The sequence below is a fragment of the Rhinopithecus bieti genome, unplaced genomic scaffold (genome assembly GCF_001698545.2).
Source record: "Rhinopithecus bieti isolate Rb0 unplaced genomic scaffold, ASM169854v2 scaffold_42948, whole genome shotgun sequence".
Taxonomy (NCBI): domain Eukaryota; kingdom Metazoa; phylum Chordata; class Mammalia; order Primates; family Cercopithecidae; genus Rhinopithecus; species Rhinopithecus bieti.
The window spans coordinates 568,973-585,695 of record NW_016817872.1 but is presented as its reverse complement, the minus strand read 5'-3'; the positions used below and the strand labels follow the sequence as shown (position 1 = coordinate 585,695).

The window sequence follows — 16,723 nt, the reverse complement described above, 5'->3', positions numbered from 1 at the left end:
TCTCACTCTGTCACCCAGGCTGGAGGGCAGTGGCGCAATCTAGGCTCACTGCAACCTCCGCCTCCCAGGTTCAAGTGATTCTCCTGCCTCAGCCTCCTGAGTAGCTGGGATTACAGACGTGTGTCACTATGCCCAGCTAATTTTTGTGTTTTTAGTAGAGACAGGGTTTCACCATTTTGGCCAGGCTGGTCTCGAACTCCTGACCTCAGGTGATTCACCCGCCTTGGCCTCCCAAAGTGCTGGGATTACGGGTGTGAGCCACTGTGCCAGGCCTCCTACCATAATTTTTTTTTTTTAATACTTTAAGTTTTAGGGTACATGTGCACAACGTGCAGTTTTGTTACATATGCATACATGTGCCATGTTGGTGTGCTGCACCCATTAACTTGTCATTTACATTAGGTATAACTCCTAATGCTATCCCTCCATGCTCTCCCCACCCCACAGCAGGCCCCAGTGTATGATGTTCCCCACCCTGTGACCAAGTGTTCTTGTTGTTCAATTCCCACCTATGAGTGAGAACATGCAGTGTTTGGTTTTCTGTCCTTGCGATAGTTTACTGAGAATGATGGTTTCCAGCTTCATCCATGTCCCTACAAAGGACATGAGCTCATCCTTTTTTATGGCTGCATAGTATTCCATGGTGTATATGTGCCACATTTTCTTAATCCAGTCTATCATTGATGGACATTTGGGTTGGTTCCAAGTCTTTGCTATTGTGAATAGTGCCACAATAAACGTATGTGTGCATGTGTCTTTATAGCAGCATGATTTATAATCCTTTGGGTATATACCCAGTAGTGGGATGGGTGGGTCAAATAGTATTTCTAGTTCTAGATCCTTGAGGAATTGCCACACTGTCTTCCACAACGGCTGAACTAGTTTACAGTCCCAACAACAATGTAAAAGTGTTCCTATTTCTCCACATTATCTGGATGCTTTTTTTTCCTTGCTGAATTGTCCTGTCTAGAACCTTCAGTACAATGTAGAATAGAAATGGTAAAAATAGATATCTCTATTGTCTATTTCTGCTTTGATATCTCTATTATCAAATTCTACTTTGTCATAGAGTATAGTCTTTTTTATAGTTGTCCAGTTTGGTTAGTATTGTGTTGTATCTATACAAGGGATGTTGGATTTCATATGGTTTTAATCAGACAAATTCTACAATGATAACACTACCTTATAGAATTTGTTTTTGGTGTTCCCTCTTCCTTTGTCTTGGTGGAAGAGCTTACAGAAGATTGGCGCTAACTGGAGTTAATATTTGCTGTCATTCACCAGTGAAGACATCTGGTGACCCATTGTGAAATAGGAAAATAAAGCAAAGTCCATGGGGCAGAAATTCACCCAGGGTCACAATAGGCAACCCTGAGTTCAGGCTCCAGCTGAGGCAGTGTCTCAGTGTGTAAATTGTTTCTAGTTTTCTTAACTATGATCAAAAGTGGATATTGCTGTCATGGGGTAAGTGATGAGGAAACCGAAGCTCACAAACATGGCATGATTTGCCTATACATGCTGTGGCTGAACTGGAGCTCTAACGAAATCTTTTGAAAAGCAACACCCTCCAGAACCATTGCCTTTGTGCAGGGATTTGGTTGTAAAGAAGCACTGTTTCCATTTTATCTTACTTGAGTATCATAGGTAAGCAAGACAAGCAAGATAACATTTATCGTACCAAGCACTGTTCTGGGTGTTTCTCATGCTGTTCATTCTTATAACAATCTCAGAAGGCAAGTATTGTTGACTCCATTTTACAGATAGGGAAACTAAGACTCTTAGAGATGATAGAAAAAGGAAATAGAGAAGGTCATGATGCAAACTCAGTCTTTTAGACTCCCCAGCACAGGGCTTGTTTCTTCTTCCCACTCCCACCCCTCCACTCATGGAAAGAAGAACTCACATATGAGACGGGAACTGAGTTCAGCTCAGAACTGAGTAGATAAGAACCATTCTGCCTATAGTGTTCCCTAACTTAATGGCCAAGAGTAAATTCAAGTTGGTGGCCTCTGCTTGGCCTCTCCTCCTCTGAGCTTGGCTTTGGCAAAATTCAATCTTAAAGACACCATGGAAGAAGAAAAGGGCTTTAGGGTCAGATGTGGGAAGAGAAGTGATGTCAGTGTTGAAGGGAGCAGTAGTGTGTTCCTGTTGTAAGATCTCTTCCTTGTCAAAAGTTGGGAACATGGAGTTCATCCTCCTAATAAACTTTAACTTCCTCTGAACTGTGACTCAAGACCCACTTGGGACCAATGAATGCCTAATAATTTTATCCATTTGGAAAGAGCACTGGACTTTGAGTGAGTAGACCTATGTTGGGGCCTGGCTGAACTACTACTACTATCTCTGTAGCCTTGGGAAAGTCAATCCAAATTTCCAAGGCTCACTTGCCTCCTTGTAAAAAGGATTTAATAATACACACCCCTTAGGCAGTTGTAAAGGGAACAGAAGACAACTGTGTAAAAGCTTCTAGCACTGTATCTGATACAGAGTATGTGCCCAGGAAATGTGTGTGGAATCTCTAAGGCACTTTTACATCCATAATCACCATTTAGTCCTCACACCATCACCATGGGGTTATTGACAGGTCACTGAGGTGCAGAGAGGGCAAATAATGCCACCAAAGCCACATAGCTAGTTAATGACAAGGTGAAACCTACACATCATATCCTCTGCCTCTCAATTCAACATACTTCCAAGTGATGCCTTCTGAAAAAGTCATTTCTATAACTGAAGTCACTTTAAAAATTATTATTTATATCTGAGTTCAGAGATGCTGTCTAATATACAATAAAGATATTTTTTAAAGCCTACAATTTGCTTCAAAGATCCCTGGAATGCAAGTTGGAGTAGAATAATTGGGCATTCTGTGTTCAGTTCGTTCCTTAACTTGAGACCATAAGGTTAGTCTGTGTCTGCTTTACCCTAAAACAGCCTGTTAAAATATGAACATCTTCCAATTAAGTACTATAGCTAGTACAATTATGTGTTATCATTTAGTCCACACCCTGAATAAAAAGAAGGAGGAGGAAAAGAAGGAGGATGGGGAGAGGAAGGGACAGAAGACCAAGAAAAAAAAAGACAAACACAGTCATTGTTGTTAAAGCCAAGAAATATGCCAACCTGCATTTTTTTTTTTCAAGAGAGATCAGGTCACTCATATTTGATGAGTGAATGAATATACTCACACAGATCATTTGCATAGTATTTATGTATTTAAATCCACTGTCTCATTCACTCCTCAAAGTCTTTCAGAATGGAGAGGGCAAGAATTGTCATCATTTTTTTCGCACAAAAAAATGAGAGTCCTGTAGGTGGTTGACAATCCCAGTTTGCAGCAGACAGAAGATCCAGCAAGATAAGGTCTAGTTCATAGTAGCTTTTAAACTCATATCTAAGGCTTAGTCTGCTGTTTTGAAAGAAGGAAGAACAGACACACCTGAAGCAAACATAGGGGCAAGAATACATTTTTATTGAAGAGCTTATAGTACTGTGTCCCATTTCTTGTTCATTTGACCATCTCCCTGCTCTTCTGTGAGCTCTGTGACAGCAAAAACCCCACTCTTTTTTTTTAATGGGTGTTTCTTCCCTGCTTAGCAGAATGCCCAGCACCTTATAGGCATTCACTTATGGCAAGGCACACAGAGTGGAGCTGCTGTGATAATTACTCACTCTTCAGGTATTGAAGATACACTCAACACACTTTAATTGTAAACCAACTTATATTCATTTAATTTTAAGTGTTAATACTATAATTATTTGTTTCTGAGTTCTGATGTTCACTGCACTATGAATTTTAGGGAGATGCTCACATACCAGTGAATTTCAGGGGATTTAGCAGTCAGAACAGTGGACGCCTAGCACTATTTCCAGGTTGCTGTCAGCTCTGCCTGAGCTTAGAACCGACACTGGTTTCCAGACTTGGCCTTCCTGCAGAACTCTCCCTGCCAGCTCCCCACTCCCCTGATTCTTTGCCTGTTAGCTCATACAGCTTGAGGGGTTGAAGGGAGTGCAAGTGTGGGGAGCTGGTGTTTGCAGCCCAACCACAAACTGCTTTACCTTTGTTCTAAGCCAGAGCCTCCCAATCATGCCTCAGACTGTTGTTTTGAAAGTAGAAACTAGGATGTAGGATGGGAGTCCTTAACACCAAGATGGTCTCTTTGTTCCGGGCACTAGAATTAAATATTTATGTTGGCAGAAAGCATGAGTTGTCAGCTTGAGTTGGGAGACAGGAAAGTTGGGTTCTGGTGCTCAAGAGTGGGTGGCTGCCTGTGAGAGTGAGCAGGGATGCATAGCAGCCCCTGGTGACTCATTCTCACGCCTCACTTTGGTACTCCTAGACTAAAGGGGAACAGAAATACTTTGCCTGGTAGCTAGCACTCAGCTGGGGGGAAGTTTGGACATCTGAATTTTGGCAGCCTCTCTAGACCAGCTTGCCCAATACCCTCATGTCCTAGGCTGGGAAACTGAGAGCAAAGCGTGGTGGGACTTACCCAACGCCATTATTACTCAAAATGGAGTCTAGATCTTCAACAGGCCATGGAGGCATTAGACCTGCAGTTAGAGAGCTGTGTGACCTTGGATCAGTCACTTGAACTCTCTGAGCCTAACTAAAATGGGAATGATTTCCAACCTTGGGATTAAATGAAATAATGTAAGCAAAAGATACTCCATTTAGTACTTTCAAAGCTCTACACTGGAGTCAGTAAGCTTTCCTCTGGAGGTCCAGATAGTAAATATTTTAGGCCTTGACGGTGCTGTGATTTCTGTCACAATTACATGATTCTGCCATTGTAGTGTGAAAGCAGCCATAGAAAATGCATTCAAAGCAAACCAAAAGAGTGTGATTGTGAAAGGTTTATTTACAAAAATAGGCAGTGGGCCAGATTTGGACTACGGGCTGTAGTTTGCTGATCCTGCTTGCAATGTTTGTTAGTTGTTGCAGTTACTATTGATGACACAGCAAATGACCCCAAAACTTAGCAGCTTAAAATAACCATTTGATTTTGCTCGTGGATCTGTGGGTTGGAAATTCAGACAGTACATAGCAGATTGGGCTTTCTTTGCTCCACAAAGAGTAGGGCCTCAACTGCAAGAATTCAAAAGCTGGGAGTAACTTGCTTGCTTGGGTGAGAATTATCTGATGGCTTCTTTACTCATCCATCTGGAGCCTAGGTACCAGGGCTGCTAAAGCATCCACATATGGCCTCTCCTTATGGCTTGTCTTCCTCCCACCACAGTGGCCTCAGGGCACTCAGATATCTTATATGGAGGCTCACGGTTCCAAGTGAGAATGTTTCAGTGAGCAAGGTGGAAGCTGCATCCCCTTTAATGACCCAGACTCAGAAGTCACACGGCATCCCTTCCATTTTGCTCTACTGGTCAAAGCACTCATGAGCCTGCCCGTATTCAAGGTGAACTGTCAAAGAACTGGGGCAGAGGTCTTGTTTTAAAGCCATTATAGAAGAGATGAATTGTGTAAACACATGCACATTGAATAACAGTTATACTAACTTACCACTTACCATGTGCCAAGCACCATTTCATGAACTGTATTCCTCTAACATCCCTTCGAGATAGATAATATTATCATATACATTTTATTTTTACTAATTTATTTATTTAGAGACAGGGTCTCACTCTGGTGGCCAGGCTGGACTGCAGTGGTGCCATCTTAACTCACTGTAGCCTCGACCTCCCAGGCTCAAATGATCCTCCCACCTCAGTCTCCCGAGTAGCTGGGACTACAAGTGTGTGCCACCATGCACAGCTAATTTTTGTATTTTTTGCAGAGATGGGGTTTCACCATGTTGCCCACACTGGTTTTGAACTCCTGGGCTCAAGCGATCCAGCTGCCTCATTCTCCCAAAGTGCTGGGACTACAGGTGTAAGCCATCACGCCCGGCCACACACTTTAAAGACAAGAAACACTACAGAACAGAGAGGTCAATTAACTTGGCTAAGGTCATAAATATAGTAGGTTGTAGAACAAACATTGGAACTCAGGTAGCAGGGCTCCAGTGTCTGTTCTAACCCCTACACACCCTGCCTCATTGTGATCATAAAAGCAGAAACGCTCTTTCTACTACTTGAGTAGAGCTGGATTCAGAACCAGAGGCTTTGGACTTCAGAGTGTCTAGCAGTCTTCCCATCAGCAATCAGTCACAAACACTATTACACATTTTCTCTGCATCCAGACTGTCTGGGCATCATGAATAGTACAAGGGAAAATATACAGTACTTGATTTTGTCCACAAGAAACCTAAACTATGGGTAGGGAGATTGCATTCTGATTTCATTCTCACAATCTCACAAGATAAAACTTTTATCCCCATTTTATAGATAAGGAAACTGAGGCTCAATGGTTAAATTTCTACTTGCTCAGTACCTTCTTACTACTGCCCAGGTGGAGTCCAGATTGAAATCCAGAACAGTCTTATTTGTAAGTCCATGCTCTTTGCCACAGAATCCAGTGGAGAAAAGTCTGGAACGTGTAATACAAGCTCTATCGAAGAAAAAACAACTCTCAGTTCCTAGAAAATTAGATCTAACCTATCCCTCAGCAGTGATCTTGGTCCAATTCCCTCACTGCAGAGATGGGAGGCTGAGGCATAGAGATGGGCATTGAGGAGTTCCTGGCCATCCAGCTTCTTAGACCCAAAGCTTAAGCTGGGACTGGGAGCTTTTCCTACTGCCCCTGTCTGCCACATTGTGCTGGAAGTGGCAGGGAGGGGAGCCATGGCAATGGGGGTGGGAGGGGTGGGCGTGAGCTAACGGGAAGTTGTTTGCCAAAGCTGTGTTGGGGGAAGGAGCATTTTACAAGACCTGGGCCTCTGGCCTGGAAACATCTGTTTCCCTTCAAATCAGCGAGGAGACTTTTGCCTCCCCAGAATGCCTAAATCATGTTGTGGCTGGGGAAGAGCAGGCGTTGGCCTGGAGACTTCAAACGCATTCTCCTGTACTCTCGGGGACCTGGGCCTGACGTGGGCCTCTAGGGCTCTGTCCCTGCTCTTACCCCCTGTCAGATCTGTGAGAAGCTCTCACCGCCAATTAACTTCTTGGTTTCATTCTCTCACCCCTGCTGTGAGGAGGTCTGGGGGTCTTGGATGGGACCAACAACAGCTTCCTTTCTACCCACCCTCCTCTGATCTCCACTGGGACCACTTACTCTCATTGGGGGTGAAGTCAGAGCCCTGGGCAGTGGCTTAGTACTAACCCTAATGATGATGCCAAAAGCGATTGATTGCTTATTGATTATTGCATAGCATATGTCGGGAATTGTGCTGAGCACTTTCCATGCTGCACTGTCTTTTATTCTAACAAGAACCCTCCATGGTGAGTTTTAATATTATGATGCCCATTGTACAGGTAAGTACATTGAGACAAGGCTACACAAAACCAATGTACGAGAAGCCAGAATTTAACAACAAATTGTCTGATTCCAAAGCCATGCCTTTAGCCCTCTTGTTATTCCATTCATTTTAGTAACCCTTCAATCTAGTCATCTTCTGTTCATTTTACAGATGGAAAGACTGATTTCCAGGAAAGGGAAATGAGCCTCATTCATGAGGCTCATTCATTCTGACCTGTGTGTACTGAGCATTGGCGCACCAGGTGTAGGTGTTTAGAGATGAGCAGAACCATATTCTGATCCTGAAGACAGTCACATACTCATAGGGGCAAGAGAGAAGTGAAGGGGTGCTGACCTAGCTGTGTGACATGTGCACCATGTTGCATGGGCACCATGCAGGGGAAAAGGAGGGCTAAGCAGCTTCTCAGATGGGTCAAAGCAGGCTTTCCAGAGGAGGTAAGGTTTGAGTGATGCTTCAAGGACAAGGTGGAAAGGGGTCAAGTGAAGAAGGGGATGAGCGACTCAGCCAGAGGGTGCCATCGGTGGAAAGGTTCGGAGGTGGGATCTGTGTTCTGGAACCATCAGCAGCTGGAGATGTCTCTGCTGTGAAACAGAGTAGGGAGGAAGGTCAGCAAGCACACCTAGACCTCTGACCAGAGCTCAAATGAGGGGGTTCCAAGTTGAGGAGTTTGTCCTGAGAGTGATGGCCTTTGTCCTAAGGATGATGAAGATGATGTCCTGAGGATGACAATGAAACACTGAAAAATACTTTGGAGTAGTCATCCCAAGGCATTTCCCCACACAGTGTGTTTGTTTGGATTTCAACCTCCCAATACACTGAGGCTGTATTACTGTAGGTATGCAAGATCTCGTATCACGCAGTCTGTGGGCAAGCTGGTACTCAAATTCAGGTGTCAGCCACCTTCCTTCCCCTGAAATAAGGCCAAGCAAAGGAATAGCAATGGTTTGGGCCTGGAGCTCCAGGTTCCTAAATAGACCACCCAATGTTATCCATGAGCCACCTCTTTCATAATGAAAGCATCCCGTAAGTAGACTTGGACCTCAATCAGCCAGGGCATGGAAATGTAGGAGAGAGCACTGGAGGAGGAGTCAGGAATGCCAGAGTCTTTAGTATGAACTTATTGGCAATTGGGTTTTGCACAAGTTGTTTTTCCTTCTGGGCTTTGGTTTCTTCACTTATAAAATCAAGATTGGGAGTTGATGGTACAGGAGTTTTAGTTCAAATTATCAGTGAACCTCAGCTTGCTTCAGAGAGACGATGACAGAACTGAGCAGGGAGAAGCTAACACTCTTTCTGATCCTGAGAAACTCAGAGGTCTGATTACTCTCTCTCTCTCTCTCTCTCTCTCCCTCTCCCTCTCCTCAGTCTCTGTCTCTGTCTCTCTCTGTCCCTGGCTCTCCGTCTTTCACTCTCCTGCTGTATGGATTTGCTTGCGGTATATATTTGTATCTGTTTCTTGGTCTCTGTCCCCCTACTTCCCACTTTCTCTGTCTCTTTCTCCCTCTCTCCTTCATTATCAGGGACTGCCACTTTCTACCCTTCACAAATAACCCCTCCAGGCCCTGCCTGGTCCCCTAACAGCTTTCAGATGTGCCTCTGGAACAGTTCTACAATTACATCTGAGACAGGCAGAAAGCGCATGGCCTTGTGACTTTTGACCCAGGACTGTGAGGTTGACATCTTCCTCCTTCTCCACCCCCCAGCAGGGTTGCGTGAGGCCTCCTCCATCTCGAGGTCCCCACTGGCATGTTTGGTTACTATAATAACAAAAATAGAAGCTACCTTTTAGGGAGCAAATATTGAACTGGGTCTATTATTGTCATTGTATCACTGAGTCTTGACCCCCAACTTGTGAGATATGGATAATTTCACCCTATTTTACAGGTGAGGAGACTGAGACTCAAAGAAGGTGAAGTGACTTCCCAAAGAATGTTCAGCCAGCAATTGGAGAAAGCAAGGATTCTACCCAGTTTTTATGGCATGAATACCTGAGACCACTTCTTCCCCAGCATGGTGGGGGCTCTCTTATTCATGCTCTTTGGCTAAGCAGCGAGATGACCCTGGGCCCTCTTGGGTGGAGGAAATGGATTGCAGAAGCACCACAGGAACATAAGTGGCCTATGAGAAAGCAGTGTTAAAACATATTCCTACTTTTCATATTTTGAGCTTTCATTCATATATTCTATTCACTACAAGCCTTCCATGTTTCCCTTGGTTGAAATACATCTTCTAACTCCAAGAAAGCATTTTTAAAAATGTATTGTCTTGCCCTAATAAGTGCTCTATGTATGGTCTTTATAAAAATCCTCTTCTTACAAGCCACTTTCTCATGCATCACTCCATGTCATCCTTGAGACAACCATGTACTGTCTGTGAAATTAACCTCATTTTATTGATGGAGAAACTAAAATTGAGAAATGAGAGATGGTACGCTTTGATTCATTCATTCATACCAGTATTTATCAAGTGCCTACTATGTGCCTAGCACTGTGTTAAATGACAACAATATGCTGTACCCAAGCTGAAGTGTATGCACTCTGAGACATGCATGCACTCTGGGACATGCATGCTAGTGTTTACGTCTTGCCTCTGCCACTTTCTAGATGGGTCCATATGTGGATGATAAGTGCTTACATAATGTTGCCCAATGCTGTTCTCACTTCCCACCTTGCCACTTGCTTACTCTCACCTCCTCGAATTTATTTATGATCTTGTTCTCAACCCTTCTGCATGGCTTTCCAATGATAACTTACCTCACAGTGCACTTAAATTTCACATCTATCCATACTGCACTTGTGAGGTGGGTGGCAGTCTCTCTATCACAGTTGCTGGGTGCAGAGAGGTGCAGTGAGCTCAGAGAGGTGAAGCAACTTGCCCAAGTTCACAACGCTAGTCAGTAAAACTGGAATATGAACCCACATATGGCCATCTCCAAGACCGGGCGCCTTCCTCTGTCACCCCCTGCTTCCTTTGTACCAAGAAGTTTTGACTCATGGTACCCTTTATTAAAACAACCTTTGAGGCCTCAGGTCATGGGAAGTCAAAGCTGGCAGGGCCCATGTAGGTAACCCAGATTTGATCCTCTGAGCTTGCAAGTGGGAGCAATAAAATGGCAGCTGAGAGCAAAGAGCGTGGGTTTTAGAGTAAGACAGATGATCGTCTTGGCTCCTTAATTTTCTGAACCTGTGACTTTGGACACATTGCTTAATTTTTTTAATCTTCAGTTTTATCTTCTGAAAGGTGTAGATAATGAGGGTGATTATTTTAGCATGTTTTCATAAGATCAGAAAACGTATGAGATGGCACTGCTTCAACATAGTTGGGGTTCAGCAAATGTAGCTAATGGAATCACATTTTTACAGAGTTGGTTTCTATAGAACTGTGATCAGAAGACAACAGCTTAGGGTGGTTGCATGTATGAACTTTAGAGTCAGAGAAACCAAGGTTTAAATTGCCAATCCTAGTAATTACCAGTGGTTCTGGACATGCTGTTTCCCTTCTCTGAGCCTCACATATAAAATAAAGAGAGTAATAGTACCTGTCATTTAGGATTGTGTTGGGGAACTGATTGTGTTAATGTAGGTAACTCTTAGCTCAGTGCTTGACACATATTAGGGTCTTAGCACTTAATAATTAATTTGTATAACCAACATAATTATTAAGTGCAAGTAAGTATGGCCAATCAGGGCTCACCATTCTGAAACTTGGTAATCATAGTGTTTTGCCTATTTTATAACATGGGATACTTTGAGATGCAGGGGAGGAGTTAAGAAAAGAGGGCCATTAGGATGCCAGTCTCTTCTGCTTAATGTAGGGAACCCTCTACCCACTTCACACTACTGCCTCTACCCTTAAAAGCTAGTGAAAAATGATGGCATGATGCAGACAGAGCACTCAGATGCTCAACTCTTCTATTCAGACTGTTTTTGGCCTCTAAGGCTCACATCACCTAGAAAGTCGTTTCTGCTCCCTTCTTAGACTTTGCTTAACTGTAGAACTTGGAGATCTCGGAATACAAGGGTCGCAGAGCTTCCCCAAGATAGGACAGAGGACAGAGGCTGCTCTAGAAAGAATTAAGTGCTCTGGACTAGACTTGAATCTACCAGGTCTATGTTTTACCAGTTCTTCCCTTCTAAGGCCACACAGGCTGTGTCTGCTCCCACCAATATAGCATGGAGCTTCGGATGACATCACAGAAAGGTGGGGATATGCCTTATAGCCAGATTAACCCCCAGTCTCCCTGGCATGGCCTACAAGGTTCCCACCAACCTTTTACCTCATCTCCCTTTGTTTCAGCCATACTGGCTACCCATGTCTTCAACTGTCTGGGCTCCTTCTCTCCTCAGGACCTTTGTACTTCCTCAGCATCCTACATAGAATGCTCTTTCCCCAGGTCTTCCTTCCATAAACCAGTTCTTTCTCACTATTCAGGTCTTAGGTCCTAAAGATTCTTCTTCAGGAAGGCTTTCATGGGCTACATTCTGAAGCCTATACTCCCCACACTCCCGCATTAGTCTTTTTCTCATTATTCTGGTATATTTTCTTCCACACTAAACGATTATCTGATTTTTTGTTTTACTTTTGATTTTACTTATTTTTTTGATCTGTGACCTGGACTCTCTTGTTCATCTTTATAACCTTAGCACTTAAAGTACTTCCTGGTGTGGGGTAAATGCTTAATAAATATTTCTTAAGTGAGCAAACTAATGAATATATAAATGGATATATCCAGCCATAAAGGATAGCATTAGGGCTCACTTCTCAGACCCTGGACTCAGATGGCTTGAATTCAATACCCCCGTTCTGTCCCTCAGGAACTGAGACAGTGGAAAGATACACAATCTAAGTCTCAGTGTCCTCATTGACAAGATGTGGGTGACAAAAAAATCCCTCCCTTTTAGGCTGAGATGAAGTGCAAAGTGCCGAGTAGGCAGTTAGTGCTCAATAAATACTGTATAATTATTGTTCTTTTTTAAAAATCATTTTTCCTGTAGCCTAATGTGCCATGACTCTGTGTTCTTCCCTGCAACTCCCAGGGCCTTCTGTGAAGTCACAGCCTGGTGCTCTGTTTTCTTGCTGTGCTGCAGGTTCACTCTATATGCTGTGGATACACGAGGGAGGCACTCAGAGCTAAGCACGGTGACCCTGAGGACGGCCTGTCCACTGGTAGATGACAACAAGGCAGAAGGTAGGTAACCCAGTTTTTCAACTCCAAGGTAACTCCCATATTTCCCCTAAGTTCTGTACCCAACAGTCACTAATCATTAAACATATACACATACACACACACATACACCAACACACTGGCACAGGGAGAAGAAAGTGAAGGCAGGCACTAAGGGAACAGGAGGAACATGGAGCTAAATTAATCAAATTCATGAAGGGAAAAATTAAGATCGACTAGCAATATCTTTGGCAGTGGAAAGACTTCCCCCTCTTTTAGAGAGATGATCTGTGTTCTGACTTACAGGCCTGGAATGGTAGGGAGTCAGAGCCCCATGACTGTATCTTGTCCCTTGGCCTAGATTTCTCGGGGACCAATCATTTTCTCCCACTTGTCTTTGCTAGAGTAGTAAAGAGATGGCACCTAGAAGACCATTTCACCTTGTGGTGCCCATAGCAGACATCATTAGCAGATCACGGCATGCTGTTCCATCCAGTCCCATGGTGGCCTCAGAATCCTCAGCAGAGAGCTACCATCAGTGATTATCAGTCAGTTAGCATGCAAGATTAAATGTTTTTGGTGCTCCCGGTTCATGATGTAAACAGCAGGCAAAAAAACACCTGAAAAAAGTACAATTAGTCAATCAGATACACCATATACTTAGTTCTTGAGCATTGTGTAGATGCAGTTTCTGCATCAAGTCTAGCAAAATGTGACAGTGGCTCATAAGTCCTGGTGGTCTACTTAAAGTTGAACAATTATTTCTCAAAAGTTCAAGCAATGCAGTAGAGACATGGTCTCCACCTTTTAGGAATTCACATTGTGGGTGGTGAGACAGACATTTCTGCAGATGGCTCAATAATAAACTCAATTATAAATGTTTTATATGCTACCAAAGGAGAGGGGATTTGAAGTATTTTCCTGATAAATTTTAAAAAATTTTATTTTAAAATAACACATGTCCATTGTTTTAAAAAAAAAAAAAGTACAAATAAAATCAGAGTAGAAAATAGGGTAACATAAATGTTCCTCCCATTTTTACTCTAAGTTTCCAGATTCTCCTAGTGGCAACTGTTGTCAGTAATGATTTAGGGCCACATAGAGATTTCGATCAGGGTTTTTGAAGCTGAAAGAATATACCTTCTACTCATGATGAATTGAAGTTACTTTCATTAGCAGGAGTAACTGAAGCAGTAGGAATAACCATGAACAGCAAGCAGAAGCCTTTGGATTTTCTTTGAAAGGTGTTTCAAATGGGGACCTATCAGACCTGATCACAGAAATGTGTTGGAAATACAACAAAGGGGAAATAGAAGGAGGACGTTGAGATTATCCAAGACAGTTTATTTAAGCCAATTGTATATAAAATCACAAGTACAATAATTATATTGATAATTAAGCTTGCAATTATGAGCACAAACTTTGTGCCAGGCCCTGTGTTGAGTGCTTTGTATCCACTCTTTAATTCAGTTCTCCCAATGCACCTCCAGAATAGACATCATTACCTCCAGATGATAGGAAACCAAACACAACCAGTCAATAAGTATTCCTGATGGAATTAAGGTTTGTCTGCTCCCAGAGCTTATGCAAGCAAACTATCTCACCACTGTGCCTTTCTTATTGAAGCCCATGCTTATATCCTTACTTGTTTTCACCACCCAATGATCAATTTCTGCCCTTCTGACCTCTCAGAAATAGCTGACAAGATCTACAATCTGTACAATGGGTACACAAGTGGAAAGGAGCAGCAGATGGCCTACAACACCCTGATGGAGGTCTCAGCCTCAATGCTGTTCCGAGTCCAGCACCACTACAACTCTCACTATGAAAAATTTGGTGACTTCGTCTGGAGAAGTGAAGATGAGCTGGGGCCCAGGTATGGGCGTATTTGTGTGATTGGAAGGGCATATTCTTTTTGCTTCCAGTTGACTTTTCTGGACCCTTTCCCCATAGGCTGAGAATAGGTTTTATCAAGTAAATAAGGGTGATTATCACCTTAGTCGTGTCAAGGCTAAAAATAGAAAATGAGCAGGGAGAATGAAAGAATCTTGGAACTTTAGATTCCTGCACTCCTGGAATGTTTAATAGGGAAAGGGCATTGATGCTCTTTGCATTAATCATTCTCCTTGCTCATCTCCCACCTCGTTTTACAGATAGGAAACTTAGGCTCTTTGAAGGCCTGTGTCCTAACCAAGATCACGGAGGAGAACGGCAGCGGGGCCATGACGCATAATCCAGGGCCTTTCTCAGTCTTCCTTAAGAAGTCTGAGTTTTTCTACAGTAAATAGCTATGATTTTGACTAAAGTCCATTAGTGAACACGACTACATAAATTTATGAATTCAACGTGTATGAAGGCTTTATTTTTGTCCTGCATGCCAGTCACTATGCCAGGAATCAGCAATGATTCAAACAGAACTAAGGCACAGTCACTATCATCTAAAGCTTCATAAAGCAGTATATGCAGTGGTGGCTGCATTTTATGTCTTGCATCTAGCAACATTCATCCATTCAGCATATATTTAACAGCACCTGTTATGTGGTGGCTGCTGACAATGCAATGGTAAAAAGGTAGAAATGGTTGCTGCCTATATATAACTTCCTGTTGCAGGTAGTTAAACAGGCAGTTATGTAGAGCAGGAATAATAAGTGTCATGATAGCAGAAGAACAGAACTCTTTGGGAATACACATGAGACATAGGCATCTGGTCTAGGTCACCCAATGAAGCTGCACTGGGGCTGAGAGCCTGAGGCCTAAGGTTTGAGTTGGGGTAAGGTAAGTAAGGGTTGCTGGGGAGAAGGATAGGTGTTTGGAGTAGAGAAACTACCTGACGGAATGCTCAGAAGAGAAAATATTACATGGCAGTGGAAGTTTTCTTCTCAACTTTGGATCATTTGCCTACCACTTTTGTGACTTTTGCCATCTCACCACCATATATATTTTATTTTGTATTTCTTTCTTAGATTCACTTCTTATTAAAAATGTATTTGAACAGAAAACACAACATCATCTTGTAAAGGAAAAACCAACACCATCTTCCCTTAATAGAAAATTAAACCTAACCCTTCAATACAATGGACAAAATCAACAAAAGTGGAACAAGACAAAAAACAGAAAACAATGTTGTTCAATTCTAGCAGAGCCTGAGGCTGTCCCTTCAAAAGGGAGATTAGTTAGAGAAGTGTTAAAGACACAGCCCCAAACCAAGATTGTCTTTTCTTTTTTTGAGATGGGGTTTCGCTCTTGTTGCCCAGGCTGGAGAGCAATGGTGCTATCTTGGCTCACTGCAACCTCCACCTCTTGAGTTCAAGCGATTCTCCTGCCTTAGCCTTCCAAGTGGCTGGGATTATAGACACCCACCACCATGCCAGGCTAATTTAAAAAAAATTTTTTTAGTAGAGAGAGGATTTCACTAAGTTGGCCAGGCTGGTTTCGAACTGCTGACCTCAAGTGATCCTCCTATCTCAGCCTCCCAAAGTGCTTGGATTACAAGCATGAGCCACCGACCGGCCCAATGTTTTCTTTTTGAAGTAACCTGAAAGAGGGGAAGAGAATGCAAGAGCTAATCTAACCACTTTTGCAAATGTGATTCATTTTTGTTTAATATTGGGTCTGTGATCATCTTGAGTACCACCTAAAATCCTTTCCCTACCCTAGAGGAACTCAGCCTACACTTTGGTAAACACTGTGTTTGGAGCAACTAAAGAATTTCCATGTAGTTGCAACAAAGTGTGTGACAGCAGGAATGGTAAGAGATAATAAGGGGGAGGTCAGTGGGAGCCAGATCCTGAATGCTCTTTAAATTAGGTTAAGAAGTTGGTCTTATCTCCTTAGGGTAATGGTAAGCTTTTCAAGTATTTTTCACAAAAAGGAATAATATTATCACACCATCGAAGGAGAAAGATCCCTCTGGCTTGATTATAGGGGTCAAGGTAAGAAAGCGGCAGTGAGGCTCTAGAGGCTGTTGTGATAATAGTCCCAGGAAGACAGCATAGCATTCTAGGCCAGGGTGGCATTGGTGCATTGGAGAGAATCGCATGACTTCCTGAAATACTTAGTGGGCAGCACTTCATGCTTTAAAAACTTCGAAATGACCATGTAGGGTATTAATGCCATTTTTTGGATGATAAGGAAATTGAGGTCCCATGGGGCAAAATGAGCTGCCCAGAGTTGTGCAGAGTTTGACATG

General features: G+C 43.0%; 1 protein-coding gene across 1 annotated transcript in view; it reads left to right on the top strand.

Annotated features, from left to right (window-relative positions):
• Positions 1–16,723, top strand: part of ASTN2 (astrotactin 2) — a 384,514-nt gene that overhangs the window by 354,887 nt on the left and 12,904 nt on the right. Inside the window, exons 10-11 of the mRNA XM_017856274.1 lie at positions 12,458–12,558; positions 14,227–14,410. Coding sequence (XP_017711763.1) covers positions 12,458–12,558; positions 14,227–14,410 — 285 coding nt within the window. The remainder of the gene's footprint in view (positions 1–12,457; positions 12,559–14,226; positions 14,411–16,723) is intronic.